Source organism: Pagrus pagrus (assembly GCF_965226575.1).
Source record: "Pagrus pagrus genome assembly, chromosome: 11".
Taxonomy (NCBI): domain Eukaryota; kingdom Metazoa; phylum Chordata; class Actinopteri; order Spariformes; family Sparidae; genus Pagrus; species Pagrus pagrus.
In genome coordinates, this window is record NC_140195.1 from 22,212,571 (window position 1) to 22,228,149 (window position 15,579).

General features: G+C 42.0%; 1 protein-coding gene across 2 annotated transcripts in view; it reads right to left on the reverse strand.

Annotated features, from left to right (window-relative positions):
• Positions 1-267: 267 nt before the first annotated feature.
• The window catches only part of mgll (monoglyceride lipase), a 39,834-nt gene continuing 24,522 nt past the window's right edge, over positions 268-15,579 (reverse strand). For both annotated transcript variants that reach the window (XM_084367702.1, XM_084367703.1), the window contains 4 exons: positions 11,270-11,380; positions 10,624-10,713; positions 7,992-8,207; positions 268-6,857 (listed from right to left, as the gene is read on the reverse strand). In XM_084367702.1, the coding sequence (XP_084223828.1) occupies positions 6,726-6,857; positions 7,992-8,207; positions 10,624-10,713; positions 11,270-11,380 (549 nt within the window). In that variant the 3' untranslated portion in view covers positions 268-6,725. The remainder of the gene's footprint in view (positions 6,858-7,991; positions 8,208-10,623; positions 10,714-11,269; positions 11,381-15,579) is intronic.

A 15,579-nucleotide genomic window follows, 5' to 3' on the forward strand; every position in this document is an offset into this window, starting at 1 on the left:
TTGTACAAATCTCAGTCAAATAAAGCATCAATGAGTCAGGCAGACTATGAGACACCTCTGCCCCTTCACTCGCTCTGCTTCGTGGGGATTGAGAGGAGGGATGGCCGATCAACAAGGGGGATCACATCTATCCTCATTCCCCCTCACATCGCCTAATGATTTAAATTATTTGCTGAACATTAAGGTGGATACAACATCAGGCCGGATGTTGCAAAGAGCTTGTTTTCATGTGTGTTCATGAGCTGTGAAAGTATTCCAGTCAGGCTGTGCAGTTAAACAGTCTTATAGTTTATTCTGTAAGAGATTATAGACATTATGAACATTCTAGTAACAAGTAGTTTGACTTTCAGTGATTCAGAAGTAATTATTACATTTTATATACATCTTATGTACAATGGTTTGTCACAAACACACTTTAATTCAATTGTCCAAAGCAGATACTCAACTTATTGTGACGTGACTACAATGCATCAGTCAATAGTCTGTTTAATATATAAATTTGGGATAAATTAAGGTTTCAACGTCTCAGTATCAGCACAGGGCGATTGAGCTAAAGTGCCAGACAGTATACAGTGAACTGCTGAAACAAACAACACATTAGTTTACAAGGAAGACTCAAGAATGTGATGCCTCAACTTAAAGTCATGTGGTCCATGAGGTGCTGCCTATAAACACTCCAACTGACCGTCGTTATTTTTCACCATTGTTACACTGTAAGTCTCGATGGGATGACTTTTCCTCACAATTCACACTTCATCTTAGTTTCCACATCAGATAGCTGAGTTTTCTGCTGCAGCTCACTCAAAATCCTTCTTGATTGTTTAATGATGTAAGTTGAATAGTTTTCATACTTCAAACACAGAAAAAAACAAAGAAAAACTACGTATACAGCCTTTTGTTGATTGGTCCAAAGAATCATCATGTTGATAGACAACTTGTTTATTTTCATTCAATGCTTCTGCATCGACTCAAAATTTCAAATGTAATTTTCACAACAGACCCCCAGTATCTCAACGTGTACAAATAAGGACAAATGAAATCATTCAATACAGAACATTCTTGGAGAACATCTGGTTCTTGTCCTATTACAAATCCTTGTGTTATCGTGTGATGAACTGAACTCTCTGTTTCTGGCCGAAAACAAATAAGTTCCAAATGTTACAGTCATTAGGCCATAAAGCACTCCGAGCAGGGAAAAAGCCTCATCTTTAATGTAAAGTGTCATGTCTCTCGATACTGTGGGTGTCTTCAGGCAGGCTAACACAAAACATGTGTTTAAAGAAGCTGGGAGGTATTTCTAAGCTACATCTCAGCCTGTACTTAAAGATTTAAAAACTGTTTTTGACCCAGGTCTGCTTAACCCTCGACTGGACAGAAACTCGAACAGACAGACATGAATAGAAAGAGACAGACAGGAGAAAGTCAAGCAGACAGACACAATTACTGAACCAGAAACAGATGTGACAACCACAGTAACAGATCTGCAGCTCGGCACACTTCATCTATATCAAAACACACACACACACACTCAGATACACATTCGTCATAATAATAAGGCACAAACAACACTAGACAATCCAAAAATAAAAGTACAATATATTTTTTTCCATAGAAATCTCTAAAATTCTTAGTCAAATGAATCCAAGGCGTATTTTTCCCAGGAACATGCTTAAAAACGTGATACCTGCAATTTAGTCCTCAAATGTACTGTGAAAAAAATTGTCTTGGAGGGAGCTACATTAAATCTCTCCCTCATATCCATGTAATTTTAACAATTTTGTAAGAAGAGAAACTAGTGAGAGACATGATTAAAGTAGGAATGAGTTCCTGAAAAGCAAATTTGGGACACAAGTGTACAAGATTTTCCCAAACTTGTAGCAATAACACCCTGGTTGTTTAGGTCCTGTTACCACACAAAAAACATTTTAATATCAGATGTTTTAAACATTCATACTTCTGTGACAAACTGCAACAAGACTTCTTCAACACAACGCCGACTAAACAGACAGTAGTAAAATACTCTCTATGCAAAACCATATCAGAAACATTGTCACATGTTTTTGGGATTGCTGACTGTACATACATACAACCTTGACCAGTTTCCTTCTCAAAAAGTGTAATGGAGCTTCATGTAGCTGAGCATCAACAGTAGAAATGACACAATATGGCTGGTTTATGGTATAAAAAGTGCCTTGTCATGATGTATAATCAATATATAGTAGCCTATACATAAAATTAATTCCTATAAATACTCTAGACAAGATAAATAAAAGATATGTAAAATACATCGCAGTATTGATTTGTGTGTTTTTTCGTCAAGTGTCGTTAGCAATGCTATGCTATTAAACAGTGTATTACAATTATGTTCAGTTATCAAGCAGTATGGCCATTAGAAATAAATCAACCAACATTGTTGATAAAAGCAGCAAGATTTGAATCGGGGTTTTGTCCAAAATGCAACATCATTGAGACATTTTTATTAGAGCTGCAATGATAAGTGGATCGATCGATTAGTCGATGGAAAGCAAGTTAATTGGGAAGTGAGTATTTGGGTTTTGGTCAAAAGAAGCAATTAGAAGATGTCACTTTGGAAAGCATTTTCTTTCTTTTTAAAATTTTTTTGACATTTCACGGACCAAATGATTGTGTGCAACTCAATGCTCAATGATGATGAACTTAAGATACGATGTGTTTTTTCATGCATTCACAGCATTTTGGAGAAAACCTCTTCAGTTCTTGCTGTTCTTTACTGACTCATTCATGCAAACTCTGTACTGAATCTCTCCGGCACACGTTAATCTCATAAAGTTACAGAAAGACTGGCCCTGTGCCTATAAGTCCTCCATCATGTACAACAGCTCTTTTCTTAGAAACAGTCATAAAGTCGAGATAAAAAAAACAACAACGGCCCCATTGACAAACCGCTAGGCCAACTGAATTTCGCTTTGTTAGAAAAACCGCAGCCCAATTAGATTCAGCGGTTTCCTGCCTTGCTTATATTTTTCTCTCCCTTACTTAGAACTTCTGTCCTAAATAAAAAGGATATTAACAGTCGAGTGGATTATTACATATTAACAGAGCAATGCATCTGTACATGGCTATCTCTCAGTATGGCAAAGCTGCATACGATTCATGCTTGTATTGGCTTTACAAGATGTGAGCATTGTGTCAGGGATTACACACCTTTAATGCAGGTGAGTCGGAATGAAATCTAGTGAAAAAGTGGTGGATTACTCCTTAATTTCACTCTTTCATCCACCACTTTCTTTTTTAAAAATCAAGACAAGGTATGGATGCACAGTCCTGGTAAAAAAAGGAAACATTTTGGCCTTAAAACCTCCAAGAAATTACAGTCTGCATTGTCAGTACAGACGGCAGCAAAGCCTGATTTGAATTCGGTGAGTGTGTGCAGCTCTTATTATTCATATTCACTGTGAACTGATGACGGTAATTGTTTGCTCTCTTATCTCGACGCTCGCACAAAAGGGAATCCTCGGAGCAGCAAAATGGACAACCAGCTTTGAAAGCACGGCAACGTCTGCTTCACATCTCGCACCATTAACAATTACACACTTTCACTGGCTGAAAACATGCTGCCATGGTTACTGACAGCTTCTCTCCTGTCTTTTCCTCTCTCTTCTCCATCTCCACCTCCGTAAGCTAACGGTGGCAGTAATATGCACTCGTGTAGTCTGACAGGTAGAGCTTTTGAATATTACTGTTACTTGGTAGCAGGGGTGCTATTAGGAGTCTGAATACAACTGGGACTGTGCAGCCTTTGTGTGTGCTTTGGCTGCTGCAGCCCAATCAGGAGTCTTTTGTGTTTCAAGTGCTCGTGATATAAACCCCTGCAGCTCCGGTTGAGGTTAAGGGTCTGACTCCCACTGGGACTGATGAACACATTACATCTCAATGTAACCTGATATTTGGGCTGACAAAATGTCTTCTGAACAGAGAGGAGGATGTGCTTACATCCTGAGAGCCATTCTTTATATTCCCCCGGGTTTTCAAGTGTGTTTCTATGTTTTTAATGTCTTGTGATTTCTTTCTTATTTAACACCCATTTTGCAAAGCATTTTAAATTGGATTTTGTGAAGAAATGTGCTTAATAATCTTGCACTTGCTTCACTTTCCCTCCCCCTTTTCCTTCACTTTGATCTCAGTTGATTCATATCTCATTTTCCTCTGCAACCCAGCAGGTTCACTCAGAGCCAAGATCAGGGAACAGTTTGCAAACAGAGACGATAAAAATAGAAACAGAACACATGAGAGCTGGAAATTGTCAGCAGAGAGCTCAGAGATGTCAGCTTTTTGAAGCCATTTAGTGGTTAAGATACAAATTTACGCTCAGCAGAGTCAGCGGCAGGTTAACTGATGTGTCGGTGGTTCAAAAAGAGGCCGCTGTACGTCCAGAATAAATCATAACAAATGTACTGTACTTTAGCCTGTTGCTGTTCTGATAGTTGACCCCTAGGGGCAGTACTGTATGTGCACCTGACAGTACAAGATGTTTGAATCTGTAACAGAACAAGGGGCTCTGTGATGGACAGAACAAAGAGTGCTGGTCGCCACAGCAACTACGAAAAAAAAGGTGGTGAAACGGGGTGACACGGGATGAGATAGGGAGAGTGAGGAAATAGAAAGTTAGAGAGAGAGACCACACATTCATCCCATTCCACAAGTCTCGTTGTGATCACTGTGGTGACTACACATGTAAAACGGGCCGCGCCGCTGGCCTGCTGCCGTGGTTACACATGAGTTCCTCGCTTCCCCTACTCGCTCTGCATGAGTCCCTTTGAACTCTGGGCGATGATGAATCAAATTGCCATGGTGACAGTGGTGTCTCTTGCACACTGGATGTATTTCCTACAGGACGCCAATGTTGTCTGAAGTCAACACACAGAGACATGAACTGGACGTCTGAACTGCCACAAACATCAGAAATGTGACTGATGCCGGGGGTGGACGGACATGTGCAACTCGCGCTGCTGAAACTTTCTCATGCTCGACCAACAGGTGGAAAAAGCTCCACGCGCGTGGCGACACCTGCTTATTACAGTCCGCCTGACGATATAAAAAGGTGCATGAGCTCAGTGTGCGTCTGTCTATAGCTTATAATTAACCGCTGACAAGAATATACGCTGATGTGACGTTATTGCTACGGTTTGGCCTGCACACACTCCTGAACACAGCTGCAAACACTTCGACAATGATAATTCAAAACATGACAACATATGGATTTTTTTTCCCGGATGGACATTTCTTCCTTTGTCTCGTCTGGATTCTATTCTACAGGACTTCCTGTTTAAAAAAAAGGGCTAGGGCATTGTTATGAGATAGGGGGCTTGGATTCCTGCTGTGGCCACCCATGCTAGAAATACGTGCAGCCATATAACTTTAAGGTGTGTCTGGGTGGAAAGTCTGCACCGAATGGCAGATGCGAACATATGATTACTCCTTTGTCCACAGTAACAGAGCGCTGTGTTCTCTCACGTTCCCCAGCTGGGCCCCCTGTCTGCAGTCTAAGGTTTAATGAAGTTACGGCTCCAGAGAGAGACCCTAACAGTGAAGTCAACTGTGACCCAAAAGCTCAAAGGTCACACTGAGGAGAGACCTTTTGACATTTCCCTCTTAATTCCCACCGGCAGAGCGAGAAGCTTCATTTGCTTAATTTTGCAGATAGGCTCAATGAAAGAGGCAAAGGACTTGTGGAAAAGGATTGTGTTGTTTGGTCTCTCTGTCAGTAAATGTTGGATACTAGATGAATATAATTATTTGGACTAGACTTGAAACTAGTCAAGTGACATTTGGAGGAAGTCAGGAGAAGAGTATTTGTTTTATATATGCAGAATCACATGTGTCTCCAGTAGACGTTTCAGAGTGACTCTATGAGAGCTGCATTTGTCACATCAACGTAGGAGGAGGCGGAGGAGATTTTGAGGAGAGGGTGCTTTCTGAGAAGATGACAGTTTCTCCTGAGCCACCAAATCTGAAACCAGGCATGGAAACTGCTTCTAACAACACTGTCTCACTAAAAATGTGTACAGTGTCCGCTGTGTCCACTGAAGGCAGTGAAGCAGTGTGAGGACCTGGCTATGCTGCTCCAGAGGTGCTGCCCTCCAGCTGATCCTGACCTCTGACCTGCCTGTGAGTGGTGTTGGATGTGCAAAAAGGAAATGCCCCCGCGCAGATTAATGACGTATCGAATTACTTTTGCCATGGCTACTGAAAACAATCTGACCTGGGTGTATGAACGAGGAGATGGAAACGTCATTATTGCACTTTGAACCCCAGCATACTGTAGCTTAAACTTTACTGTACTTGAGCTGCGCTTCAGTGATGAATGGTGAAACAGTAACTAAATAAACCCATTGCCCCAGATACACATCCCTGATCACAAGTTTTAGGGAAACCACTTCTACAATAAGAAGTGGTTTCTGACCCCATCATCTAATTCAAATCAGTGTAACCTGGGCTGATTGATAGGTACACGGGTGAGGTGGACATATTTCAAAGTATATGCCCAGAGGATTAAGTCAGTGAACTTTTTATACATAGAAATTAATGTCAGTCGATATGCTCAAATGTATTTCCCCAGACCAGAGTGTAGTAGTATTGTTAAGCCTGATGGACTGCTGGAAAGTGAGCAGGCGTCTTGGGACGAGGTGGCAGTTGCCTTGGAGCACAGATGGGGTGGGGGGGGGATGGTTGACCGAATCATGTTTCTAGGAGCCTTGCGGTTCTTGCGATGTCGTGACGGGCAGGCGCTCCGTGATCCAGGTGGTCACCTCCTTCAACACGGACTCGGCCACCTCTGGGAGGTCGTGGTGGAGGGCGTGGTAGCCTCCCTCGTAGACCTGAACAGGAGCATGCGACAGAGAAGTTGTTGGGATTGCGGGTTTGTTTGCATTCAGAAAAGTTTATTCTAAATATAACAAATTCAGAAAATGCCACATAAATAGTGAGTATCTGCAGTAAAGATGAGGCAAATTCTTCATGCTTAGCTAAACCTATGTGGAAAAACTTTAAAAAAAGAATAAGCAAATGTGTTTCTCTGACTTCCTGGCGCTGTGTTCGGGTTTACAAAAGTACACAAGTCACCTCTTTGATAACTCGTGATGAAGCAGCCTCTGTAGCTCACAAACACCGTGTGATACTGAACAATAGAAAAGGAGAATATCCCCGCAGATGAGAAGTGAGCATGAAACTTTATTCTCTCTTCACTTCTCTCACCGCTCGTTTCAGTTGTACATCAATAATGTGATTAGACATGTGATAAGACAGCGTGTGAACTTCCTTCTTCACATGTACACATCCTTCTACAGAGGAGGAAGTATGTAAAACAGCCTCGTCAGTGAATGCTCCTGGAGTCAGCTGTGTGTGAGAAAGTTTTAGCTGAAAGATTTCATTGGGCAAAGTGCTCAGACAGAGGGTGAATAGAGGTGCTGCAGCAATAGACAGTATGAGAAAAGTAGTGTGTTTTTTGAGCATGCAAGCATGTAAACTTATTCTAATAGACACCCAAAACAGAAGTATAAACCTCATAATGACCATAATAATTAAATAAATATATAAAATATAAATATATATAAATTGTTACTCATCCAAACAGCCAACACAGCTTCTTCTAGTCACCTTTTGCCAATAAGAATGGAGTTTACTGAACTAGGTTTTCAAGGCAACAGTACACGTTTTAACACTGCTTTGAAATTCAGCTGTATCAGTCAGCCACAGACCATCTATTCTTTTGGCCTCCAACTGTAGCGACCTCCCAAACAGCCAGGACAAATGCCTTTGTTAAAATGTCAGAAGGCAGTGATGCGATACATCCTTCTTAAGAAAGGAACAGCATGAACAAAATGAAGCTGTGGCTTCCTCGTACATTTTTGCTGTCTCACTGACAAACAAATCATTTCAAATAAATACCTTTAAAATCGCAGAATTATATCAAATACATTACATAACACTTCCTGAGGGCAAACCGTCCCCACCTTGAGTTTCTTGTCTGAGCTCGGAGCGTTCTCGTGCATCATCCTGGAGCCTCTGATGTCGCAGAGCTTGTCGTCGTCGCCGTGCAGCAGCAGGAAGGGCCAGCTGATGGACGGGATCTCCCTCTCGATGCGTGCCGCCGCCCCCATCAGCTGCATGCCGAACGACACCCGCATGCCGCCGTGGAAGTTCAGGTCATCGGTGTCATACGCCTCCACCTGGCGGGAGAGAGAATGAAGGAAATACTTATAGGCCAAGGTTTATTACATATGCTCCTTTGATGCGGGGGTGAGAGGCTTTCATCCTGCTGCTCCTCTGTTTCTTCAAGTTCACAGACTTTATTCTGACCAACTGTCCCAGAGGCTAACTTACAATTTGATGATGAGAAATCTTTCGCAAACATCTTTGTCCTACTTTAAACTCTGCATGTTTTTTCCATTTCTTTCTTCATATAACAATCAGCCAATTTCATTTTGGCATTTATAAAGTGGTAGTGTAAGGGCGGGATGTTTGTATTGAGCGTCTATATTTAGCAAGAACAATAAATTCCATAGTTTAATCCAAATATGGAAGAAAGTCAAGAGAAGGAGAGCCTCCATGGAGGAAAGGAGAGCGATGAAAACGTGTGAGCGTGTGTGAGAAGAATTAAATAAATGGATGAGGGGCTTTTATGGAAAGAAAAATAAGAGTCAGAGGAAAGATGAAAGTGGATGTGTCACTTTACATTAGTTGAAATCCGCGTTGAATACCACGGGACACACCCCATTCCACTGACATCAAACATGAAGACTTTCCAGGTCCATATGTGCCCTCACATAAGTCACACACTCCCTCCTCTGTTCAGCGTATATGTAAACACAGCTGATGGCCGACTCTAACAGAAGCGACTCCTCTCAGGCCACATGTGCTGCTGCTTTGAATAATGAATGACTGTAAGCCGAGCTGTGACACAACACGACCTGTTCGGGGGCTCAGAGGAGTCGTGACACTCCGAAACACGAGGCGAGACATTTCCTTCAAAACTGAGATGACAACAAATCACAAAAAGTCATTTGGGATAAATAATTACATAACACAATCATCTTTAAACTTTCTTTTTGCTGGACTGATAGTTGTAGACTTCATCTAAGTGCTCCTTAATATTTTAGCTTGTGTAGCACAGTGGTTCTCTGCCTGGAGGTCAGGCGCATCCAAGGCTCACAAGATCAATCAGAGGCGGTGTGAGATGATTAGTGGAAGAGGAAAGAAGAAAAAACAAAGTTCTGCTCCACAGATTTGTATTTATTTCTTGGGTATTTCTCTTATCTTTATTTTTTTGTGAAATATTGGATAATTTTAACTCTTTGGCCTTCAAACAGTGAAACCATTTGAGGAGGTTGGAGAGGAAATGACTCCCTCTCACTATCACAGTGAATGAAACAATGTAAATAAGGCAACTGACAATTTAATTACTCCTAGGTAATGAAACAAGGTGGATCTTTCCACTGTCGCTCATATCCAAAAGCCAAAGAAAGAAAGTGAACATTTGGGATAATGATAATAATAAAATCACAAATAGAGCATGATATCGCCCAGTCATGTACGATACATCTGTTTACTGTTGCAGTGGAAGAGCTAAACCATACAGTATATCCAAACTGGCAGCATACTGTCATGGTGTTGGGTTTAGGTTACTTATTTCCTGTTTTATTTTGTAGTTCTATCCTCTTGTGCCTTGTTGTCCCTTTCTACTTCCCCCTCACCTGTGTTCCTGTGCACCTCCCCCCACACCTGTCTCACATCAGCCTTGTTAGCTCCGCCCTCTTTCCAGTGTCTCTCCACCTGCACCTCATCCCCTCATTAGTTTAGTTTGCCTCTGTAATTGGGTCCTATTTTGAACTGTGACACACAGTAGCTATCTGCATGCTACCTTTCTCTGCTGTCAACTATCTGATTAAAAAAAACATCTTAAAAGTTCTTTTTTCTGTCAATGATTCATCATGTCATGATACTTATCTGTTGAATCTGTTGTGTCTGTTCTTCCACCTGAGACATGTGATAACACCACTTCCTCTAACGGACTGTGGGAAGCAGAAGCAGCAGGATGTGGGATCCTATTGTTACTACAGACTGTTTCTGCAAAGGGCAGCTTTGCTGTGTCAATACTTGCGGACACGCACAGGTATGAAGTATGTTCACACACAACCCCAACGGTACAAAAACCACAGGCAACGTTCACAGACACATATACGTGCCGGCAGAGGAGTGGAGCAGAGGCGTGGAGCCGTGGTTCCTCTTGAGATTATACAAGTAACACACAACCAAATACAAACTAAACAACGGACCATTGTCCTGTAGGTGACACAGCACAGGCACCTGCTTTTATAATTAGATAAAACACAATACAACCCACCCAAGGTACACACAGAAATTTGGCGCGATAAGGCTTGGACAGGGTTCAAAGTATGCACTGTGGGGCTGACTTCCATCCTGGGACTGTTCAAAAAAACCCGGTGCATGACTTCACTCACGCACATTTCCCCCTTGAGACCTCGCAAATTCTATTTTCAGCGACACACATACCTGATAATTAAATCACAAATTACAATGCAGCTCTCCCAGCCGAACGCGCGCCCACAAACATTTGTCTCCTACCTGCTTCTTGTCCCGTGAGACCCACTTGGACTCGATGGAGCCCAGAGTGAGACTGGGCAGCATGTGGTTCAGGACCTTCGCCAGGAAAACCTGCAAACAGCGAAAAACAAATCACACCGGGGCATTGCATTGTTTATTTTCACACATCAACACCTCCCTAAAGAATGTTTCTATCGCTCTCCTTTTTCTCGCCATCTGCTGAGTGTTACAAAGAGAGACAGTCATAGAAACTATGAGTGTGTGTGCTGCACAATTCACCCAGTGTGTCCTGACTGTATGTTTATGTCAGTGCAGGATCCAAAAACACATTTTAACTTGTTAAAACAGACTAAGAATGCAGATTTTGACACCAGCTTCGTTGGCGTTTGGTCCAGAAAAACCGGACACACTTGTATCTGTGATTCAGTAAGAGGCAGCTAATGCTGCTCAAGTGGTACTTACACTGATTCTCAACACACACACACACACACGCAGAATAAAAGGTGTCAGTGTTACAGTCATTACCCGCAGAAGGGCTCAGTGGAGTAAGACGACTGACTTCTGGGTTAACTGAGTACCGAACTGAAACAGCGTGACTTGATTAGGAAGGAAAGCAGAGAGCAAAAGTCAGAAGCATTTGAGAGAATGAGTGGACATAATGTGGTACCTTGAACGGTGTGGCCGAGTCTGGGTTCATCTTGACCATCGGAGCAATCAGGACCACTCCTGCGAAATCACTGGGCCTCTCACAAGCCGTCAGGATGGAGATGGCACCACCCTAAATAAAACAAACAGTCGGGAATTGAATTGATGAGGTACTTTTCTTTATAAGGAGGTGAGATGCCGTGATTTTCTTCCCACTAAGAATCTCTCACTTAAAACAAATCAGAAGACACGAGTAGCATAGGATCATGGGAGTTGTTGTCCACATTTTGAAACAACCAACATTTCTCATGAGAATCTATCCGGAGTTTTATGCGTTTTATGTTCAGACACAATCGCTGACTTCCTTCCTCAGGCTCTGACTTTCTCCTGGAAGTTATGGTGCCAGATGACCAAATGAATCGCACCTTTACACTGAACAAAATGATGGATAAAATTATAACTTTAATGGTATCATAGATAAAAAAATGTGGTTCCAGTTAAGAGGCAGCTACTGAGTCTACAAAACACTGGTGGTCTGCTGGTCCCAGTTTCTTACATGTGAGGATTTGCTGCTCTTCTTTTTCATTTCTGACAGTAAATGAAGACTCTGGAATGTTGGTCTGATAGAGACTTAACAACTTACAGACAGACTCAACAGACCTGTAACTCGTTTATGTTTTGATTAACAGAATTCAAGTTTCACGTGGAGCGTTAATCCACAAACCAATCACAGTGATTAGTGTCAGCTGGTCCTTTCAGTACCAAATGACAGTCATGTGATCTGATATCAGCGTTTCTGTTTGGTTGTTGTGCAAAACAGTGTTGCAAATGGTCCAGTTTCAAGTTATAAGTTGCAGGCAGCCTTTCACTTATGCAATGAACATAAACTAAATTGCATGATTTGTCATGATCCTATCCTTAAATTATCACATGGCAGGAATCAATCTGAGACTCGGTGCGGGCAGCTTGTAATGACGGCAATGGTGCTATATATCTGACTCTCTCTGATGATGGCGAGAGAGGTAACAAAACAAGAGGTTAAAGCAATTGGATTGGATTGGTGAGGGGATGATGACATCTAACAGGAGTGGGAGGGTCCCAGAAAAGTAGGTGAGAGGTTCTGATGCGAGGAGGAGTGGGAAAACTCCTCAGAGGTCAAGACGAACAGAAAACAATCATTCTTTTGTAAAGACGGGCGTGAATTTCCACCCTGTTCTTTTGTTGCTGTTGCTCCGCAAAGACTGAGAGAGAAACTGCGAACGTGAACCCACGGCCCTTCGGGGCACGGATTGCACCGCATAGTTGCAACAAACAGCGGCAAGGCCACACCTTGGCACCCACGCTGACATTTGGGATTGTGATTTAAATCCTATGATGTAAGGCCATGATAATTAGCAGCTCCGCGGTGGCCAAAATTCAAATCGATTCGCCGTGGTTCACTCTGTCGTGGTTTCTCTTCTCGTATGCAACAAGTGCAAGTGTCAGGCCGATACACACACGAGCACTGTGATTCTGCATGGGTGAATATGTCCCTCTCTCTCTCTCTCTTTCTCTCTCTCTCTCTCTCCCTCTCTCTCTTTGGGGACTAATTGGCTTCAACTTTGTTTATGTGAGCGTTCTTTGTCACTCGACTGAATATTCATCAGGCTGGGGCCAATGACAGGCCCACTTCATGAAAAGAGGCACTAAAACACAAAACATTTCCCACCAGAAAATCTCACTTTCTAAAGCACACACTCACTCACTGCTGCCTGCATGCATATGCCCACACAGAGGCTCCATCTCTTGTTTCCCATCATTTTCACGTCTCTCCATTACACACACATTCCAGCACCAACTCAAAGACAAGTTAAAACTGACTTCTCCATGTGTAAACACCATGGCACACACACACACTCACACACACACACACACACACACACACGCTCACTTAAATATGACATGGTGAAATTCACTTGAATGATTCAAACTGCCCAGAATGACTGATCAGTTCAACACATTTGCTCAAATACTGTAAGATGACTGTAGGCAATTTGGTCCAAAAGCCCATTGTGGGTCATGCCCTTCCACACACACACATTTTGTGGGGTGGGTTCCAATGATAGAGAGAGATAAGTGTGAACAGTGAAGAGCAGAGAGAGAGAGAGAGGGAGGGAGGATGGGGACAGAGAAGCTCTTTAAGAAGAGGCCTCAGTACACTTTCTCCCTCAGAACTTTGGTTGAGAGGATGAATACTGGTATTGTATGCTGTCCGTTTGCTGACAGTGGGCGGAGTTGAACTGTCAAAAATTGCCTTGGGAGCCAGCATACTGACATTATATGGGCAATATAACATACTGGCATTATATGGGTTATACAGCTAACATGCTGGCATTATATGGGTTATACAGCTAACATACTGGCATTATATGGGCTAAATGTATGGAGATTGCAATCAAATGAACCTGCCCGGCTGCAGCAGGAAATCCCTAAATAACAAGTGATGCTGGATTTGTTTATGAGAAAGCTGAATTCACTGGACTGGAGTTTTAATTACATAGGAAGCCTTTTCATTGGACGGCACTTATCTTTATGTGATTTGGATTCAACCCTCACCAATTAAACATTTCACCAACAAGATCAAACAACTCAGTAAAGAAGTGAACAATTATAAACAGAGTGAAGAGGCTATACAGAAGAAACGAGAAGACACTGAGTGAGATAGAGTCTACAGGGAGAGATGGAGGGTTGAAAAGCTGAACAAATACACCGAAGGCCATAAACAGGGACAAACCATTACATAAAACTCTGGCACTGAGGAAGTAGGACAGATGAGCCTTGGCAAAAAAATACTGATGGAGACAGAGAGAAATGAGGAAGAGCGAGATGAGAGCTGAAGGCATTTGTCAGCATTCCCATGAGCTGATACAACACAGATAAGCGGCTCCAGTTCTTGAATTAGTGCATAATGAAACAAGATGCAGAGAAAACTGTGAAATAGTCACTGTGTTGTATCTGACACATAAGCTACAGTTGAGTAACTGTAATTTGTTTCGTCAGTTTAGTTTTCATTTCAGATTTTTACTCATATTTAAATATTTTGTGAAAGCTGGGAAGTAAAAAAAACAAAACAACTAATTCTTCACATTATCTTGCATGCTTTGAAAATTATACTGTTTAATGTCATTATTATTATTCGCATATAATTAAGAGTTTACAGCCACGCTAACGGCTCTTTGAGGCTGTAGCCTTCTTAAGCACAGAGGGGCTCTGAGCTAGATGCTAACGTCAGAATGCTAATGTGTTATGCTAATATGCCATTATTCAGAGTGTTACTTTAATGAATCTACTATACAATGCCTTCAACCAGGAAACGTACTGTCAACTGTTTGTACACTACTTTCTGCGAACAAAAGCCATTTTATAAAAATTACAGTTGTACGACACCACACCTGCTAGCGAATAGGGAAAATTCAGTTTCTTTACTGCTCACAATAGACTTAACTATTAAGTGTCGGTTATGTATGAATTGAATGAGTGAAGAAATTAGTGATTTTGGAGACAGCTCTAATGTTTACCATCTTAATTGAGTTTGCTAGCATGCTAACATGTGCTAATTGGTACTAAATTCAAAGTACAGCTAAGGCTAACACGAACGTTATTAGTTTTACAGGTCATACAGTATATCCGGTCAGTATTGGACACATTAAACCTGTTGATGGTGCTAGATGCCAATCCTTCAACTAGTTGCTGAGATGGTGGGCCGACCAACAGGCTGACATTAGCTATGCCGCTAGTTTGGCTAAAATGAACAATGCTAAAGAAAACTACACTTATCTTCCCTAAATTTGACACTACATTTTTGGAATCTCAACCCCCTTGCTTGAAAACACGACCACTAGCAGTGGAGCAGGTGATGTCTGTGGAGTGAGACATCTTTCTTAATAAATCTACACTGTGGCTAGAGTCCGTTAACTGCTCCACAGTCTCCTCAGGATGTTATCATTGGATACTGTAGAATCCACAGGTGGTTTCCCTTGTTTTGTAGTTTTTGCGTCATTCTCGCCCTGTTAAATACAGATTCATACAAACAGAGGAGCAGAGGAACAGGCTAACAGAAACAGGATGAGGAGTCACAACACTGGGAAGCTGGGAAATGAGGCCTGTACAAACACAGTGAAACAACATTTCATTTGGGCTGGGTTTCCTGAAGGAGAGCGAGGAAAGGAGATGGAAAGGAAGAATGGCTATGAAAGAGAAAGGACAGGGAGGACAAGAATGAGCGAGGAGGAAATGAGGAGAACGAAAGTAAATGAGAAAATTAAATCAAAGCAAAACAAATGAAAGGAAGAA